This window comes from Harpia harpyja, chromosome 12 (assembly GCF_026419915.1).
Source record: "Harpia harpyja isolate bHarHar1 chromosome 12, bHarHar1 primary haplotype, whole genome shotgun sequence".
NCBI classification, from domain to species: domain Eukaryota; kingdom Metazoa; phylum Chordata; class Aves; order Accipitriformes; family Accipitridae; genus Harpia; species Harpia harpyja.
In genome coordinates, this window is record NC_068951.1 from 27,276,111 (window position 1) to 27,294,753 (window position 18,643).

Sequence of the window (18,643 nt, forward strand, 5' to 3'; positions counted from 1 at the left end):
GTGGTAGTGCTGACAAGAAGAACCCAGCCCTCAAAATCAAAGCTGAATTTGTTGCCTGTGAAAATTAGAAAAGAAAAAAAAAAGTGGGGACCTGAAAAAACCACAAGCAAATTTTTCAACTGAGAATTCTTAAATTATTTCTCAGTGTAGCGCGAAGGCTAATACTGATTTGTCTGCTGTGAAGCCTATAGTAAAAGGTCTATGTTTGAACAAAAGGAACATTTTCACTTGTGAAATTCCTCATAATGAATTCCTGCAGTTAAACCTCTTTTTTCTAAAAATCGGTTCTAGAAATTTGGAATGCCAGATTTTTCACCTGTGTTTTTTCAACACTTTTTAAGTTAGTTATCAGCTCTTCTTTTAACTTATTTAATGAACCATCGGTCCTTAAGCGTTTGATGTTTTTTTCTGTAATTATTTTAGATGGAATAGAGTAGGGATGATATCCTATTCTTTCTGGTATCCTTTTGGGTAGGTAATACTATGAACTGGTTGTTCCAAACGTAAGCATATCTCTATTAGTTTAATAAAGTATTTTAGCAATATAGTGTCAGAAAGGTACTTTGCTGGGAAGAAAACCCCAAACCCTTTGTTTCTGGGTTTGGTATAACTGTCATCACAGTACTTTTCTGTAGAAAGAAAGCAGAGGCTGAAATTAGTTTCATGAGGCTGCACACCTTTCCCTGTTGATGTTAATACGTTGTAATTGAAAATATTTTAAGTCTTTAAGAATCCAGTAGTTCTAAAATAGCAGCGCATTTTTTTTTTGTGGATGCACTTGATTTTCAGAATTCACAACTTGCAGTGACACAAATAACATTGTGGTTTTGTTCTGTCTTGAAATACAACGTTCTGACTGCTGGCTGTGATTGCATCAGTAAGTACTCATTAAGTTTAATGGAAGTATAAATTCCTTGAGTGAAGATACCAACACGTGAGACGTGTCTAACACAGAGGAACCCAGAGTCTTTTCACATAGAGGGGTCTGCAAATGGCAGTTAGAGCAGGGTGAACTGTAAACATTATATTGGACTTCATTAGATGGAGAAATGTGTTGACCATTCCAGCATGTGGGAGAACGTGTGTATTTGAGACTAACGTTTCTCTTTTCCACTGTTCTGTTTTATAGTTGCTAATGCTTATGGCTTATTTTTACAGGTCTGAATCTCTGAGCATCATATTTGACACAGAAGTTAGAGCTAAACAAATGTCTGTTAGTGAAATAATTCCTAAATTGTGTTTCAATGTAATTTAATTGTGTACTGAATGAAAGAAGAGAAATACAGAACTTGTGTCTCAGGAAGTCATTTGGAGTGGGTAGAGAACCAACTAGAATAATTTCAAGACAGAAAAACAGAATTGAAATTGCAGAGGAGACAACACTTTCTGTGTGTGCACTCTGATTTCTTTTTCTGAACATACATAAAGCATCCTCATGAAGTTTTAACTTGCAGTGTTATTGTACGTTATTGTAATGAAATGGTTGTGCATGGCTTTGATGATAGATAAGTATAGTGCTAAAGGCTAAGGTCTGGGACTGCGGTAAAAATGTAGCATTTTAGCGTTTGTCTTCTGTGTAAGTTACATGAAGTGTTTTTCTATTTTAACTCTCAGTCTTTCTTTTCAGCCCTTATTTTGGGGAAGAGTTTTACTTTGAGATTCCAAGAACATTCCAGTGGTTGTCCTTCTACATTTATGATAAAAGTGTTTTACAAAAAGACCTGCGTATAGGTAAGTTCTGGGATACTGACTATGTCTTCGATAACATTTGGTTATTTTCAGTATCATTAGCTGTAGTATTAAGGATACAATTATTCAAGTGATGCATTTTTCAAAACACACTGTATAGTGCACTTAAACTAAATGTTCCTTTAAAGTTTGAAAAGCAGGATTTTGTTTCCTTGCTTTATCCTATTATACTAAAATACATTTATTTTTTAGGCTAATAGGACATTTTATAGTCTTATAAATATATGTCTCCATACATTTTTTTTAAATTCTATTTGTTTTTTCTCCAGTTCTGTTTCATTGGAATATTTGAATAATTGTCACTACCTGTAGGTCTTTAAAGAATGAATTGTGGAATAATTCCACAATAATTGCAATTGTGAAATAGTTCTTAGAACTATTTATAGATACTCATATTTATATTTTCTCTGTTAGTGGAACCTTTACAAGTTGCTGCAAAATGCTTTATGTAGCTTAGGTGAAAAATTACAGGAGGTGGATTTTTTTGTTGTTGTTCCCCACTGCATAATGGCTCTATTGCAGCTGCTATTTGGATATAGTTGCTATAAAGCTCTAACAGTCTGCTGTGGAAGAAGGCTTCACATTACTTAAATTGAGGAAGGAAATAATTTGCACCAGGATGCCGCATAATTTGGTATAATAACAGCTTTCCAAATAGCAATCAGAAGAGTAAAAGGCATCTACCTTCAGTTTCCTATTTAAATATTCTTCAACACCGTTACTGTTCTCTCAAATCTTTATTATGTTATTTCCAGCCACAAGTATGTTCTTCATTTTACCTTATCTTGTTATTAGTGATATCCAAGATAATGCATTGTAATAACTTAATTTGGCTTTATATAAACTATTTTTCTGCCTTACTTATGCTTTGTGTTCCTTGTTTCCATAAGCTTTTCATATAGTGTCATAAGCTTAAAAAAAAAAAAACTAAAAGAGAGTTTAAACAAAAATCAAACTTCAAATCTATTTAAATATTTGTCCTATTCAGATGAAAGTGATAATTATTCTTGTCTTTCCCTGTCCCCTTCCCCCAGGAAAGGTGTCAATCAAAAAAGATGATTTATGCAACTACACAGGAAAAGAGAACTGGTTTATGCTTCAACCTGTTGATTCTAATTCAGAGGTTCAGGTAACTATTAAATTGCACTTCTACGTTTTTAAAATTAAATATAGATAAATGCATGTAATGGTGGAAGTTTATATTGACCTGTAGCAGATGGAGGTTAGCATCTATCTAATTCTTGTGAGACAGTTGTGTCTTTCAGCTTGATTAGAGAATAATGCATATTCTACATTTCTAAATTGTCTGTGGTGTTTCTCATGACACTTAAAACTGGCAGAAGACTTGAAGCAACTGTTTGGGAAATGTCTTAACAGTATTTTGATGTCTAAAATCTTTGCAAGCGGAGCTATATACCTGAGACAGGTGAATGGTTTAGGAAACTACTGAATCATTTTTTTTTAGTCAGTTTTGGTGTTATCTGAAATGATGACTGTTTATGTGACATGAAATAGTTGAAGTCTCCAAAACTGGAGGTACTTGTGCTGTGCTCATTTATCTTACTTTGAAATACTTTCTGCATTCAGTATCAAGTAAATTGTACTTCAGAGTTGTATTTTGGTCTGTGGTTCAAGTTCTTCTGACAGGATTGTTGTAGTAATACGTAAAAATGAGTTGGCTCTAGAAGTTGTAGCAGTTCTGTTTGTGGTTTGAAGAAGAAAACAGAACAGTATTCTTGAGAATCTCTTAGCCTTGTTGCTGTGTAAGCAATTTATTAGATTTTAATAGTTTTTTCAGATTTGCCTTAGGGCAAAAGTCTTGAACTTGGCAGTGTTTCTAGTAACTTGGAAGTCTCTCTGGGTAGGGTGGATCCTGTCCATTTTTACAAAAGGTGAATGTGCACAGAATTCTCAAAAAAACCCCCAAACAAAAACCCCATGTTATTTTCCAGGATTAATAATCTATGAGCTGTAAGTTTAGCATGCAGCTGTTGGGTATATAGGAGGGCATGTGATTGCTTTTCATGAAGACAGATTTTCAAAACATCTGAATACCACTTCCTCTTATCTGTTGACAATTGGTACTTGTTTAGTTAGGATAGAATATAATAGAATAGTTCTGTCGGAAGGGACCTACAGATCGTCTAGTCCAACTGCAGATTGCCTCATTCTTCTTACAGTTCTTCCATCTAATCACTCTGAATATTCTAGAAAGTCCTTTCCAGATATAAACTGAAATGCAATTTCTGCTTTGATTTAAATATTGTCATGTTTGCTGTGTTTTTCTCAGTCATAAAAAAATGTATTGAATGAAAGATTACTTTCTGTCATAATACTACCCAAGTATGAAAATTCAATGAAAATGTTCCACTAATAGAATTTAGCAATTTCATACATATTGGAAATAAAAAGTTTTTAATTTTCATGGCTTTGTAGCTCACAGTGGAATGTAAGCTCTTATTGATACTTTTCTATGGCTGGGACAAGTGTAAAGCACTCTCCTGCATGACGCTTCCATTAAAGGATAACCTTTTCTGCAAAGGTGTGTGCTCCTAATGTTAATCTTCCCTTGAGTTAGAGCATTTGGGTAGGTTTCACCTCTGTCCTGCTTCCTTTTTGCACGAAATTTGTAAAAGCAGAGCTGAGACCAGTTCCCATCTGCCAGATTTGGCTGAAATCTTGTTGGTTTGGATGTGCGATGCTGTACTGAAATGTATTCCTAGGAGATTCCCAAGATTCTTGGTGGGACATGACTGAAAATAGCAGGCTTTTACATAGTATGTGTGCAGAAAAAGTGTGTGAATGTTTATAAAGCTAGATAAGCTTGGGGGACAAAAAATTGTTTTCAGTTGTGCTTTTCTCCTTATGGCACCATACATGTGGTTGACATTTTTTCCCTCTAGTTCCATCTATGAGTATTTTCCAAAATTTATGATGGGTGCAGAGCAATAGGATGGCTTAGAAGCATTTTGTTTTCCTTGGCTATATACACACATTGCAGTTTGCTTGGTTGGGTTTTTGTTTGGTTGTTTTTTTTCCCCTTAAATTGTCATTTGTTTCAAGAAAACTATACTTACTGTGTACCAGTGATGTATTTTTCATAGGGGCTAACTTTGGTATAATGAGCAGCCTTAGTGGTCAAGGTGCATATTGAAAATTGTGGTAGGGATTTTGTACATCTACAAGCCATATACCAAGTCATAAGTGCTTTGGCACTAGCTGTTGTCTTCTTTACTAATCAGCATACCTTGGATTTTTTTTTTCTTTACAGTTTATTGATTTTTATGGTCTGTATGGGGAATTGTCAGCTCTATCGTGGTAGGACAAATGAAAGTATCACTGGAAGACGTTGGAGTTCGTTAATAACTTTGACAGTTTCTAGAAAGGCTTAAAAGTCTATTAAATGCAACATTTTGTCTTTTGTGGAATTAACAAGAATTAAACTTGCCAATTCCTACAAAATGAAACTGAATTGGCAAGGTGGGGAAATAAACAGACCAGTCATTTTCTAAAACCACCTTAGTTGTAATAAATTCAGGACTTCTGTAGGGTCACAGTCCACTCCTAATGCAGAAGCTGTAGACCAGTCACTTTCTATTCTGGTTCCACAGCTTTGTATGTACAGGTAATCTGAAGTGGAGGTGATTAAAAGTTCAGCAGAGTAAAAGCACTATGTGCTTGAGTTAATACAAGTTTTTGGTGAAAGAAGGGTGATAGGTATTTCTTTTCAAGTGTGTATGGGAGGAGAGTGGCCTCTCGCCAGCCATTGAAAGTGTGTAAAAATTACTTTTGATTTTTAGAAAGCATCTACTCTATGTTTTGGTCTTAGCTGTTTGGGTTTTTTTGCTACTGGTTACAATATTATGAATGGATATTCATCTTGTTTTCTTAAAACTTTTTCCTTTGTCCACTAGTTCTTGAAAAGTAAACATGAATGTGGGAATACTAAGCAAATAAACTAGCATTTGAAAAGTTGAGTGGAACAGACCATATTTAACTGGTACAAACTTGTTTTTATATATTTATATATATGTGTATATATATATATATAAAAAAATCTTGATGTTTTCTAAAATGCAGATAGCCTCAGCATGCTAATAGAATTCTTAGGATTTCTTGCCTCCCCCCCCTTTTTTTTTCTTAAATCTTCATTTAGCTGACTTGAAATGAGGTCTTATTGTTAAACATGTCGTCGATCATTGTTACTCATAGCAAGAAACATTTTGTAGAGATTTGATCTATACTTGCAAAATGCATTGATAAGGTCAAAATCTTTCACGTGCTTCTAAGGTTTTGAAGGTAACTTTAACATTCACTGTTCTCTTTCTTAAAATTGATAGGATTTATAATTATTGAAGTAAAGTACTCCTAATAGATTCCCCTGGTGTTCATGCAGAATGTGTAAATTTGGAAAAAAATCGAGATGAAGCCTCAAGCCAGCTTGTAGATTCCTAGTGGCTCGGATATCTGGGTAAAGTAAACCTTGCAGGGTTATCTGAGTTGAACCGATACTCCTAATACCGTGGAACTGTTGGCCATTACATAGTGCTAGGAGCTCAGTGTGGTAGACAGTAAGATGTAGTACATTTCAGAAACGTGGTATATGTTTGCTCTAAATGTTTGCTCTAATTTAGAATGGGAAAGCTGGAAAAAAGCTGATGGAAGCTGGTAGAACCTGTATCTGCTATGTAGAGACATTTTTGCAGCAAGCACACAGAATTAACAATTCAGGTGCTACTAAATGTGGGAATATTATGTAATCTGTTGAGTATTCTAGATCCCCAGTTTCACCTTCCATATGACACAAGGACTTTAGTTTACCAAAGGTGCTTCCCAGTGGATAACCTGGCTTATTTTAGTGGTTTGGGTTGGTTGGTTGGTTTGTTTTTAATTACAGTTGTCTAACTTTTGGCTTAGAATTTTTTTGCTTCTACTTAGATGTTGACATAGTGTGTATGGCATACAGATGATCTTTCTTATTCTTACAAATTCAATAGTTCAGTTGTGATATTTGTTCCATTGAGTTGGGGGAAGTGGAAGGAAGAGGACAGAGAGTTTAAGAGAAATACGGTAACCTAGAGTTTCTGATGTTGAGGGAGGAACTGGAAGATAACTGTTTGCATTTCTAACTCTGTTTAAACCCTCCCCACTACCCTCAATAACTTTCCCAAGCGTAGACTACCTTTCAGATGAAAGGGTATGCATCTCTTCCTCTTGAATTTAAAGGAGAGAAGGTTTTAATGAAGGAAACTAATACTGTCAAAAGTTACTTTGTGGTACACTTGGAACAGTAGTGTGATTCTGTATACGGAATGTGGGCACAGTATATGAGTGCCTATTGGCATAAGTATTTAAAATACAGTATTAGCCCAGTGTCTACTTAAGAGCTTTAGAAAACTAGAAAACTTGTATTTATTATAGATAGTTCTAGTATTTAATAATGTGGAAATGATCAAAATATCAAAACTGGGGGGAGAAAAAAAAATCTTAAAATACAGTGTTAAAATGCAGTAGCAACTCTAAAAACAAAACTGTGCAACTAAATTGTTTTTTGTAGTTCTGAAGTTTAGGTTGATGATTTGGATGCTCTGGTTTTGGCTTCTTTGTTGCTATGTGAATCTCAGCCACGTGATCAACAGCTCCATCATCTTCTAGTCAATATCTGAAAATTGATTGTTAATCCATTTGTAAAGTTAAAATGGTACCTACCTGCCTTTGAACAACCCTGAAATCTACAGATGAAAAGTGTGTTCACATAAAGTGTGCTGCTTATTTATTGTATAAGAATGGCTGATTTCTCTATATGTTTTGAACTAAAACCAATATGTACAACCACATTTAAAACCCAGTTGCATTACGTCAAAAGTTCCGATATAGATCTGCAGATCAGCCACTTTAGGAAACCATTGTGCTGCACTCAACAAAAAAACCCAACAAAAATGTACCCAAAACTCTCCATACATGTCAGGCAAATATTTACTTAGAGCCATGTTACTGTAGTCATTATGGTGCTGAGTTTTGAACAAACTACATCTACAGATAGTTCTCAGGAGCAGTAAACTTGCTATTTTACTCTGATGGATGAGTGTAGAACACAGGATTTGTGTTTATTTTTTTAAAAAAAGCAAAAGGAATATGTTTAGGCCATTCACAAGGTCTGCCTGCTAAAACTGATTAAGTCAGCTATTACAATAAATACTACTAATGTTGTCTTTTCATTTGTCATTCAAAAACTTTGCCTTGTAAGGCTGTTGGCATGCTTCTCAGTATCCTGTTTTTATCCTGTAAATCTGTTTCTGTAATTGAGTTTCTTTGCTTGACAAATATTTTCTTAATGTACCTGTGTTCCAATCCATGTAGTAACAGTTTGCAAAACACTTGGCAGGCATCCCAAAATAGTTACGTTTAAAACTTCCTTATAAAAGAAACTTCACTTCTCCTCCCATGTGATGTACAGAGAGAAAAACACAGGCCTTGCCCCAGGGTATTTACAATAAAAACATACCAGTTTTATGTCAAAACATAAGTGCTATAGAAATGTGTGCAAGGTCAGCTAAAGGTTTGACTTGCATTTTAGTGTTGTACAGCAAAACTGTAGTTCAAATTATAGCTTGCTTCCTCTGCCACACGTTACAATTACCTTCCAGGTCCCTTCCCTAAAAATCATAATCGTGGACAGACCAGTGTCACCTGATGTTCCATTTAGTAAATAGACAAATTCCAAGAATACTAAGGAGAACATGGTTTAGAGGAAAGACTCTGTCAGTGTCTGGTTACCTTAGATGTGAAAGCGAGCACAAATAGTCAGGCACAGGAAGGAGTAGCAGTATTGTTCAGGCAGTAGGTATTTGCAGCAAGGTTATAGTACCAAATTTTGGTCATCCCAAGAAAGTTGCATATCATGGTTTGGAGTTTTTGGAGCCTGTTACTGAGAGGGTAGAGTAGGCTGGCCCTTGCTGAGTTCTGAAGTTAATCCGTGCTGTGTCATCAGTTATGGATTCTTTTTCTTGGTACATCCTACTGTATCAGAAAAAGAAAAGGAGGAAGCCAGGTCAGCAATTATTGTCACCTTTTCCTCTCCTTTGGTTGTGTTTACTGTTCCATGAGTATATCAGCAGACTTCATGAGATAGTTGAAAGCTGCACTGGGATGGACAATAAATTTCTAATTGATCTTCAGTCTGGTGGGATAGACAGGATTTCACAACTGGTTATTAAATGTTGCTGGTTATGGCTACTGCATACTGTTCTACTTTTCTAAATGTACCTAACTGCCTTCAGAGTCCTAGGTAATTTTAGAACTTTCTCCTGAAATGCTCATAAATTCACTGTCTGTGAAAGCCGAGAGGGAATTTTGCGCTTTGTAATTCCTCATGCTGGAAGAAATACTTTTTTTCGTGTGTTAAATCTGTGGAGGCTAGACCAATTCATGTGCTGTCTGCAGTTGAGGATAATGCTTTGCTTTATCTTTGTCTCTCAAAATTTAAATGCATTCCTCATACTCTAATTGCAGGATACATGCTTTAGAATAGATATTTGCTTGAAGTGGATATATTGGAATTACCTTAAATAGCTTCTAACTGTAAACTTCTATTTATTCTTCTAATTAATACTTTTAAAAGAAAGGCTTTTAAAACTATTTGTGTTTCTCTCTCGTTTTTTTTCAGGGAAAAGTTCACCTTGAATTAAAACTGAATGAACTGATAACAGATAATGGATCTGTGTGCCAGCAGCTAGTAGTACAGTAAGAAAATACATTAATCCTTGAATATTTAGTTGTTTGATAGAACATTATGTGATTTGTCTCTCTTAATACTAAATGTCTGCACATCCTGGTACCAATAACATTTTTCTTTTTATATGACTTTCCTTGGAGCCTACCTTGCTGAGGGAGTGGGTACATGCTTAGGGAACTCCTGCAGAAGATTTGCACAACTGCTCATCTCTGTTGCTCCCAAAGCACTCACTTTTATTAGGACTCAGCATGGCTGTCTGGTATCATTAGTTCAGTGTCTTGTAATTCTAGTTGAATTGGGTCTGGTGAGAAATCTAGGAATGCACACTGCAGCTGACAGCCAGAACTTGCAGTACTGCTGTTACTGACAGAATTGAGCTGGTGGTGGTGGTGTTGGGAACAGTGTGACACTTTTTCAGTAGTAATGTTTTGGTTTGCTAGGTGATAATCCACTTTTAGTTTTGCTTCAGAATTACTTTCTCATGGTTAACCATGGAAGAAATGTTCATAGAAAAACAAAGTACAAGAGTTGTCATTCTGGAGCAGCATAATGTTGCCACATTTCAGTAAAATTTCTTAGCCACAACTTAAGGAGTTTTCACTACCAAACTTAATTTTGACTCCAAAGTGTGAAGACATTACAGCATGTTAAAGAGCCTCATAGAAACAGTAAATTTTTGGTATATGTTATTTTAAAAAAGACAAATTTCAGCAATATTAAAGAAAAAGCACAGAATGAGACGTATTGGAAGATACTAACCAGTCTGTAGTCTTGTATTGTTACTCTTAGAGCTGTGTTTGATAATGATCCTATGTGATGGCTTTGGGAGTCTGAATACACAGATTACAGATGTGAGTCACAGAAGACCAAAATTCCACATGTACTGGTCATTCTGTTTCTTTTTATTCATTATTAAGCAATACATTTAAGGCCAGAAATTGATAAGAAGCTAATGCAAATACAACTGTAAAAAAATGTTTTGACACTCTCATTAAAAGTTTGTCTGATAAGGGCATACTAGAAGTTACCGGTCTCTCTAGAAACTAATCCTATCCTTTATTTTGGAAGGAACAGCCTTCTAGGTTACTTGCTGCTGGGAGACTGTTTGCTTTCATTGAAGAGACAAGTGGAAACCAGTGACTTGCAGAGAGACTCAGTGAGATTGACAGCATTCTCTTGTGACTCTTCTTTACGTTCTCAGCATGAGTAAGGTTCAGGAGAACAAGCCAGTGTTACTGCAGTTTTTTTATTTTTTGAGCTTCAGAAAGAAATAAAGGCTTTTCTGCACTTGTCTTCTCACAAGTTGTGGGATATAGACCATGTGAACAAAAGGGTACAGACAAGGGGCTTATAAAGACTAAGGGAAAATTGAGATTAAAAACTCAAAAGTTAGTAAGATTCTTTAATTTTGCTTTCCAACATTGTTCATTAACTTACAGTTATTCAGAGAGTGAGGTTTTTTGTTTGCTTGTTTTTTTAAAATCTTCTCTCAGAATTTAGTATGAAAGAATGGGTTGTATTGCGAAACTGTGAAGGGAGGAAATGGTGTGTGGTCTTCTGTTTGTCTCAGTGACTTCATGTTTAGATTGGCTCCAGGGAGCAGGGGGAGACCATTACACTGTCAATTTTGCTAATGTGATTTTCATTATGAAGTTTAAATTACATTCTTCCTGTCTTAGTCAACTGTCTAAACCAAGATGAGTAGTTTAGTTGGAGCAAGATGTAGCAAAATAATCTCTTTGCTTTTCTGTTACTTAGTTGGTATGAAAAGGGAAGCTAGTTCTGTGATAGAACTAAGCTATTGTAGGCTTATAATTCAGGTAAGATATGGAAACTTGCTGTACATCAATGTGTATTTATAACTTAAAGATAATTCTGAATGTGTTTATACTTGTATAGTGGGTGACAGCTTGGTTCATAGGGAGTCCTCCTGCTCTTATTTTTGTATCCCACTTGCAGCACAAGGCAGAATTAGAACAGCTTTTCCCTCATGTGCTATTCACCAAAAGCTGGCTGGAGCTTTATGACTTTGTGTTTTATTCCCAACTTAACTTTCTGATAGATATCATTTTTTTTTAATTTAATTTTTTATGTATCCATGCACTTTAGTCTAAGTTAATTTTTTTTTTTAAACATGTTTGGATTTTTCATATGATGAAGAAAAGGTGCTTTAGAAAGATACTGTTGCAGATTGCAGTTTTAAGTAGGAAGTGGGTTACTCACTGTGCCCTCTCTTAGGATCTCTTTATGACGGAGATAAATGATCAAAAGGAGGCCAGGGTTCTCTCGTGGTTGCTGTAGTCACCCGCTCACTGACATGTGGGAGAGGATTGTGCGTTAAACACTGCAGTGTTACATCAGTACTTTTGTCTTCATCTGAGATTATGAAATGCACTAGAGTTCCTTAAACTAAAAATGTTTAGTAGTATTTTATCACACATGCTGATAGCCTTGAAATAATTGGCTGTATAAGTAATATATTGTACATCCAAAAAAATATTTATGTACATGTGAGAGTATGAGAACTAAGAAATCTCTCACTGGATATAGTATTATAGAAATGGATGTGAGGGTATTTTTGAGACCCTTTTGATCTTAAAGCATGAGGAACTTACAGAAAATACATGTGAGATTCTCTAATAGAAAATTTAAACTCTTTGAAAGTCTGCTTATTCCTGAGGATAGTTAGTAAGTGATGCACTTATTGCTATGTTTTGGTAGTCACCAGGCCCTGAGAAGTCATTGTATTAGTAATTCCTTTAACAAAGCTGAAAGATAGGAAGTAGCAGAGCTGTGACTGAGTAAAAAAAAAAATCAAAGAGTGGGCATGTATGTATATTTCCCTCCCTGCCTTTTCTTGATCTGTCCAAAACTGAAAGTATTGGCCAAAGAAAAAAAAGTAATGGAAAAAATAATTCTTAAAATACGGGCTATAATACTTGCCTTTCAGAGCCATGTTTTATTTCATGTCCAGATCAATGGTGTCTCAATGTAATGAGACAGGGAAGCTTTTAAATCTTCACCAGTTAAATTTTTTGTAGGATAAGAGAATTCTAGATACTTGTGCTGGCTTCTGTGCATAGGTAAGTTTCTAATGGATTTTCACTATGTATTCCTGAGAGTCCAGAAGTTCTAGAGTTGAAAAATAGTAGCTATAACATGCACAACACAAGATTAAAGGTCGTGTTAAGCACACAGACAATAGCAAGTAATTCAAGGGCTGTGATTCTGAGCATTATCTCGAGTCCCCCATCACCTTTTTGTTTATGGCTGAACCAAAGCGATAGGATTAGACCTGACTAGGGGATGGATTCATATTATTTTGGTTCTGTAGACATGGTTGTAGACGCTTTTTTTGCTGGTCTTCTAGATGGGTTTTATGATGAGGATTGATTTAAAAACTGAAGATAATTCCAGTAGGAAGCAATTTGTAAAAGTTAAGGATTTGGACAACAGAGCGCTGATGATGATGTTAGCCTCTTACAGCTAATGTGGGAGGGAGGAAGGTTTCATTTCTTGTGCTAGTATGTATAGTAAAACCAGCTTTTCCAAACAAGAAGTTGTTTGGAAAAGAACATGTGTTTTTAGAAAGAGAAATGTTGCTGCATATGACAAAGGGATGGTCAGTTGTCATACAAAGAAACCAGGAGTGCGATTCCTCATGTTTCTTTCTTTGTCCTCTGTCCCCTCACCTGCCCCCTTCTGGTTTTGTTTTTGATTTAGATCCTTATTGGGGCTCTATTCCCCAACGTTCTGTAAGGGAAGTAAGCTTGGGGAAGGATAAATATTAATATATTGCAAACTATGTTTGTATCAGTGAAGCTGTGGGTAACACTCAAAAAAAACCCTCACTTCTTAAAAACTGGAAGTTTCCTTCTTCTGCTCAAGTTGAGCCAGCAGTGTGCCCAGGTGGCCAAGAAGGCCGACAGCATCCTGGCCTGCATCAGAAATAGTGTGGCCAGCAGGAGCAGGGAGGTGATTGTTCTCCTGTACTTGGCCCTGGTGAGGCCGCACCTCGAGTACTGTGTTCAGTTTTGGGCCCCTCACTACAGGAAAGACATGGAGGTGCTGGAGTGTGTCCAGAGAAGGGCAACAAAGCTGATGAGGGGCCTGGAGCACAAGTCTTATGAGGAGCGGCTGAGGGATCTGGGGCGGTTCAGTCTGGAGAAAAGGAGGCTGAGGGGAGACCTTACTGCTCTCTACAGCTATCTGAAAGGAGGTTGTGGTGAGGTGGGTGCTGGTCTCTTCTATCAAAAAAACTAGTGATAGGACGAGAGGAAATGGCCTCAAGTTGCGGCAGGGGAGGTTTAGGTTGGATATTAGGAAAAATTTCTTTGCTGAAAGGGTTGTTGGGCATTGGAACAGGCTGCGCAGGGAAGTGGTGGTGTCACCATCCTGGAGGTATTCAAAAAGCACGTAGACAAAGCACTTCAGAACATGGTTTGGTGGGCATGGTTGATGGTTGGACTCGGTGATCTTAAAGGTCTTTTCCAACCTAAATGATTCTATGATTCTATGACAAAAAGTGGTTATGTACAAGATATACCACAACTGACTGATCTGGTCTTACTTGATGCTGTGGGGGGGAGGAAAAAATGGTGGCCAACTTTAGGGTGGGACTTTCTGAAGCCAGCTAGGGCTTTCAGGTTGTATAAACATTCTGAAAACATTATCTTGAAATACATTTTTCCCTGGAGGAAGTCAAATTAAGGCTTGTAATTGCTTATCTTATATCAATGAAGTCCTTATACATTTTTTAAAATACAAGCATAAAGTTAATCTTCCTTTGGTGAAGGGCTATCTTAGAGACTTACAGTGGGCTAAGCCCTGATTTTACACATAATTTTTGTATTAATTGGAAACTTGCTGTTAAATTTCATGCAGATAAACCCACAGACCATTTCTGAATTAAAATTTTGTTTTGTCTCCGATACTAGGTGTTTCCTTTTCTAATGTGTGAATGAGGAGGGGAAAAAGATAATGCAATAGATAACTGCTGACTCAGTGTGGGCTCTTTTTTCAAAACCACAATGGCATGTAGAGTAGCACATTTCAAAAATACATGCTTGCAGCTCTCCTTTCTGGGAGTCTGTAAAAACAAGTTTGCGTGACCATTGTTTGCATATTTGCTGCTGCTGCTACAGATGATACTTGAATGATTTCTTGCCAAATTAGGCTATTGGATACTAGTACTTGCCTTCTCTGTGTTTAATATGACTTCAACTCTGAAAGAAACAGTTTTATGTATTTACAATCTAAATACTTGAAAGCCCAGGAATGGCTTATTACAGCTAATTTTGTCTTTTTTTTTTTTTTTTTTACTTTTCTAAATAAATTACACACTATACTATCGTAAATTGACTTGTCTGTTTGTTACAGTCCTGTTTATCTGCTTGCATGAAGTTGTTCTAGGGAACGTAACAATTTTAATGAAGTGTACAAATCCTAATGGCTGCAGTTACTTAGTTCCTGCACTTGGAGGACTTCAGTTGATTTGAATGGTGGAAATAAAGTCCGTCAGTCATTTAGAGGGTTTATTGTGGGCTGTGTCTTTTTAAGGACTTATTTTCATCTTGGGAGCTGAACATAAGCCAGTTGTATCTGAAAGGCTCATACTTCCTGTATGAAACTCCTCTTGCAGAACAAACTACTGAGATGTGAAGCAAGAATTAATGTATACTGAAAGATCTCTTGCACTGTACCGTAACTGATCAGTAGTTTGAGAAAAGAACAAAAGACCTTCTGTTAGCTATTGCTTAGACTTTACATAAAGGTGTAGTAGTTTAAAACATAAAATCAAAGGCTTTCAAGTTCCTGTATACTTCTTCAAACTATGCATTTATGCCTTTTGAATGAAAATTGCTTGTGCCAGCCTAGAGAGATGAAACCATTTGTCAAAGCTGAAATGTTTACCATATAATGGAAATACATTTATTATAGTTGCCAGAATAGGAATGTATATTTAGTGTTATTTTCTTTTTTGATTGGTCAAAGTGTTTGGGGTTTTTTTTGTTGGTTTTTGTGGGGGGTTTTGTTTGTTTTTTTTCCTGTTGTAGAAGATTGCAGTTCTAGCACTTGCCTGATTCTTTGGGGAGGGGCACTATTCCTCTGAGATTTGCTAGCTGATAAACTTGAGATTGCACTTTTCCATTTATGTTAAGTTTACTCTAATTGAGCCACTTCAAACATCTTCAAAAATTTTTAAACTTGTTTACTGGAGGCTGGTTTTTTTTTGTTTTTAGTAGCTTAAAACTATCCGCAATAATTCAGCCTTGTGTATTCAGCCTCTAGGGAGTAACAATCCAGTTTGATAGTGCTGAGTTGATTTTATGGCTTCCTACCCTTAATGGCTACTGGCCTTCCACTGCTTTTGGAGCTTGTGAGATCTTCTGCGTGGCAAGGTTAATTCAAGTTGCCAAACTGACTATAAACTGGCTTGAAACCTAAATAGCTTTCTGTAAGGTTAGCATGCAGAATCACCATAGGTGATAGATGGAAGGCAGGAGCGTAAGAGGAGGAGGAGGATCCACCGTTTCAGTGCAGTTCAGTTGACTTAGCTGTGCTGCCAAATAATGTGTCTAAAGCAGACTCCAGGCAGTAACTGGAGAGTTAAGGGACGGTTTTGACTGGCTAGCTTAGAGTGGGAGGTGGAAGGGGAGGAGGTGAGAGAAATTTGGAACAAATTCTTGAGCCTGATGGGTCTGAAAAGGAAAGATTTGGGAATATTAGGAGTTTGATGGGTCAGGGTGACTGGAGTATTGTTTGGTTTTTGAGATGTTGGAGCAGGGTAGGCTGTCTAAGCTAGGTAGACCTTACTTGCTGGCCACAGAACTGGGACTTGGGCAGGAGATGAGAAGGGGATGGTAGAGCTTCCTACGCAGGGAGACGTGACTGGAGCATGAAATCAGCTTGAAGTGACAGATCTGTATGATGAATCCGGAGATTCTAGTTCTGCTGCAAGGCTGTGTAGTTGTCAGTAAAATGTTTTCCAACTTGCAGGAAATCATGAACAAGCCTTCCTTTAGTTTGTGTATGTTGTGGTCAAGCTGTAAGAAGACAAGGGAGGCCGGAAGAAGCTGTTTCTGTAACCAAAAGTAGGGCATTGTGATCAGTTTTTGTTGATATGATAATACATATTTTCCCACAGGATCATTATGTCAAGTATGCAGGTATTCATACAGTGATCAGGGAAGGAGTGAGAAACTTTGTACATAGAGAAAGAAACTGCTTTCTGTAGGACTTATATCTGTCTGCTAGAGAAATCCAGGAGCTTGGTGAACATGACACAGGCTGTAGGAAGAGAAACTGTTGTTCTTGTTAAAATAGTTGAATTCTATCCAGATAAGTTTGACTTGATCCATCTGCTATGAGTTTCCTATGAGATTCAAGTTGACACTAACTTATAGGTACACTCGGGACTCACACCTGAAACAGAAATCTCTGGGAGCTGCAGAGACAGCATGTTCAGTGCTACAAAATGCCTGATAGCCTGAAAGAACCAAGTCTTAGCTGCCTCAGATCAGATAGCCCAAATGACTGAAAAGTCTAGACAGTTTAATTTTGTCGTCACTCTTCTATGTCACGTGTGTGTTGGAGGAGGAATCAATTAATGCTTATGAAACAACTGGATGTTTCAAGAACCCATTTAAATGGTGGGTTTGAAATCACTGTAGGGTTCATTGTGATTCAAAAATAATTGAAATGCTGACGGCCACGTGCTTGAAAACTGGAAGAAAAATAACAAATGATTGTGCAGTGGTTCAGCACTAAATGTTCCCTGAACTGGCGAAGACAAAGGGACTTTTTGGGGGGGGGAATACCATCTGGTTTATAATTGTGCATACTCCAAAAAGGGTGGAGTTTTGAGGCAGCACAGGAGTGTTAGTGTCTGTTGTTTCCCCGCTTGTGTTGAGTTTGCAACTCTTGTTACTCTTAACACTGTTTTTCTACAGTACAGAAAACATTTACTTAACAACAGTGTGTAGCTACTCTTGCTGCTATGTAACTTTAACTTGATCTGCACAACTTAATAGTCCACATTGTAGTATTAGAACATTTACTTGATTGTTTATATGAACTTAGAGCAGGAAAGTATTTTCTCCTTAAGTTACGTAGGTTTTGGATTTTATTCAAACTGGCTAATTATGGCAACCAAAACTTACTTGCATTAATTTAGTTAAATTTCTGCAATACATTATTTAAAAATAGGTGATTTTAAAAAGGGGGAACAGGAATATAACATTCATATCTCATTTGTGTCTGTCTTGTTTATGAAATTTTGTAATCTGCTGAATGTTTCTAAACTTAAAATACTACAGTGTGCATGGCTACGTTAGAGCATCATTTTGCTAGAAAGTCTGGTTTCTGCTGTAAATTTACAAACTGTTTTGCTTTACTTTTGTTGTTCCAGCTGTTTTTAATTAATACTCATATGTGGGCAGCATCTGAAGGTTAGTCAGCTTGCTGACCCAGCTCTTTCTAGTAGTGTTGCTGCTGTGGTGATTCAAAAAGATTGCAAGCCTTCAGAAAATGTCCAGAAAATGTGTCTCTGTCCCCATGAGCATTACTTCCTAACCATCCCATCCCTTTTGCATCAGGGGTGGTGAACAGTGTGCCTCTGTACCTATTAAACACCAGCTTACAACTTACTTTACGATTTATGGAAGAAAACAGTATTTTTAAAAGGGCCATTTAACCCTGATCATGCACTATTGTGAAAAGAGTTTGAAAATAAATTTTAAACCATCTTTCAAAGATAAACTGATTTTCTCTTTGTGACCGAATAGCATGGATGAAACCTAGACATGCCAGGACTATATACTAATAGTTTTGGATGCTTAATTTTAAATCACATTTCAGGATATAACTTTGCATTTCTCAGCTTACTCGACTCAGAATGTAGTTTAGCCAAAACAAAACATTTGAGTCCATTTTAATGCCTTCCAAATGTAGTTGCTGCCATGTGGATGAGGCCAGGTAGCTTTTTGTGGGCCTTGAGAAATCAAATTTAAAAGTTAATGAAGCCTGCAGTTTCCCTTAACATAGCAGTTCATTTTACTTGGGATTTTGCCGTGCATCTGTGATACTGGAATGTCTTTATCAAAGCAATTCCAAGAATTTTGTTCTCACAGAGCCCCTAAGTCTGACTTGTACACTTGA

At 36.7% G+C, this 18,643-nt stretch overlaps 1 protein-coding gene across 1 annotated transcript in view; it reads left to right on the forward strand.

The window, feature by feature from the left end:
- Positions 1-18,643, forward strand: part of RASA2 (RAS p21 protein activator 2) — a 53,229-nt gene that overhangs the window by 10,791 nt on the left and 23,795 nt on the right. The window contains exons 3-5 of the mRNA XM_052804318.1: positions 1,628-1,731; positions 2,784-2,878; positions 9,416-9,492. Of these exons, the coding sequence (XP_052660278.1) occupies positions 1,628-1,731; positions 2,784-2,878; positions 9,416-9,492 (276 nt within the window). The remainder of the gene's footprint in view (positions 1-1,627; positions 1,732-2,783; positions 2,879-9,415; positions 9,493-18,643) is intronic.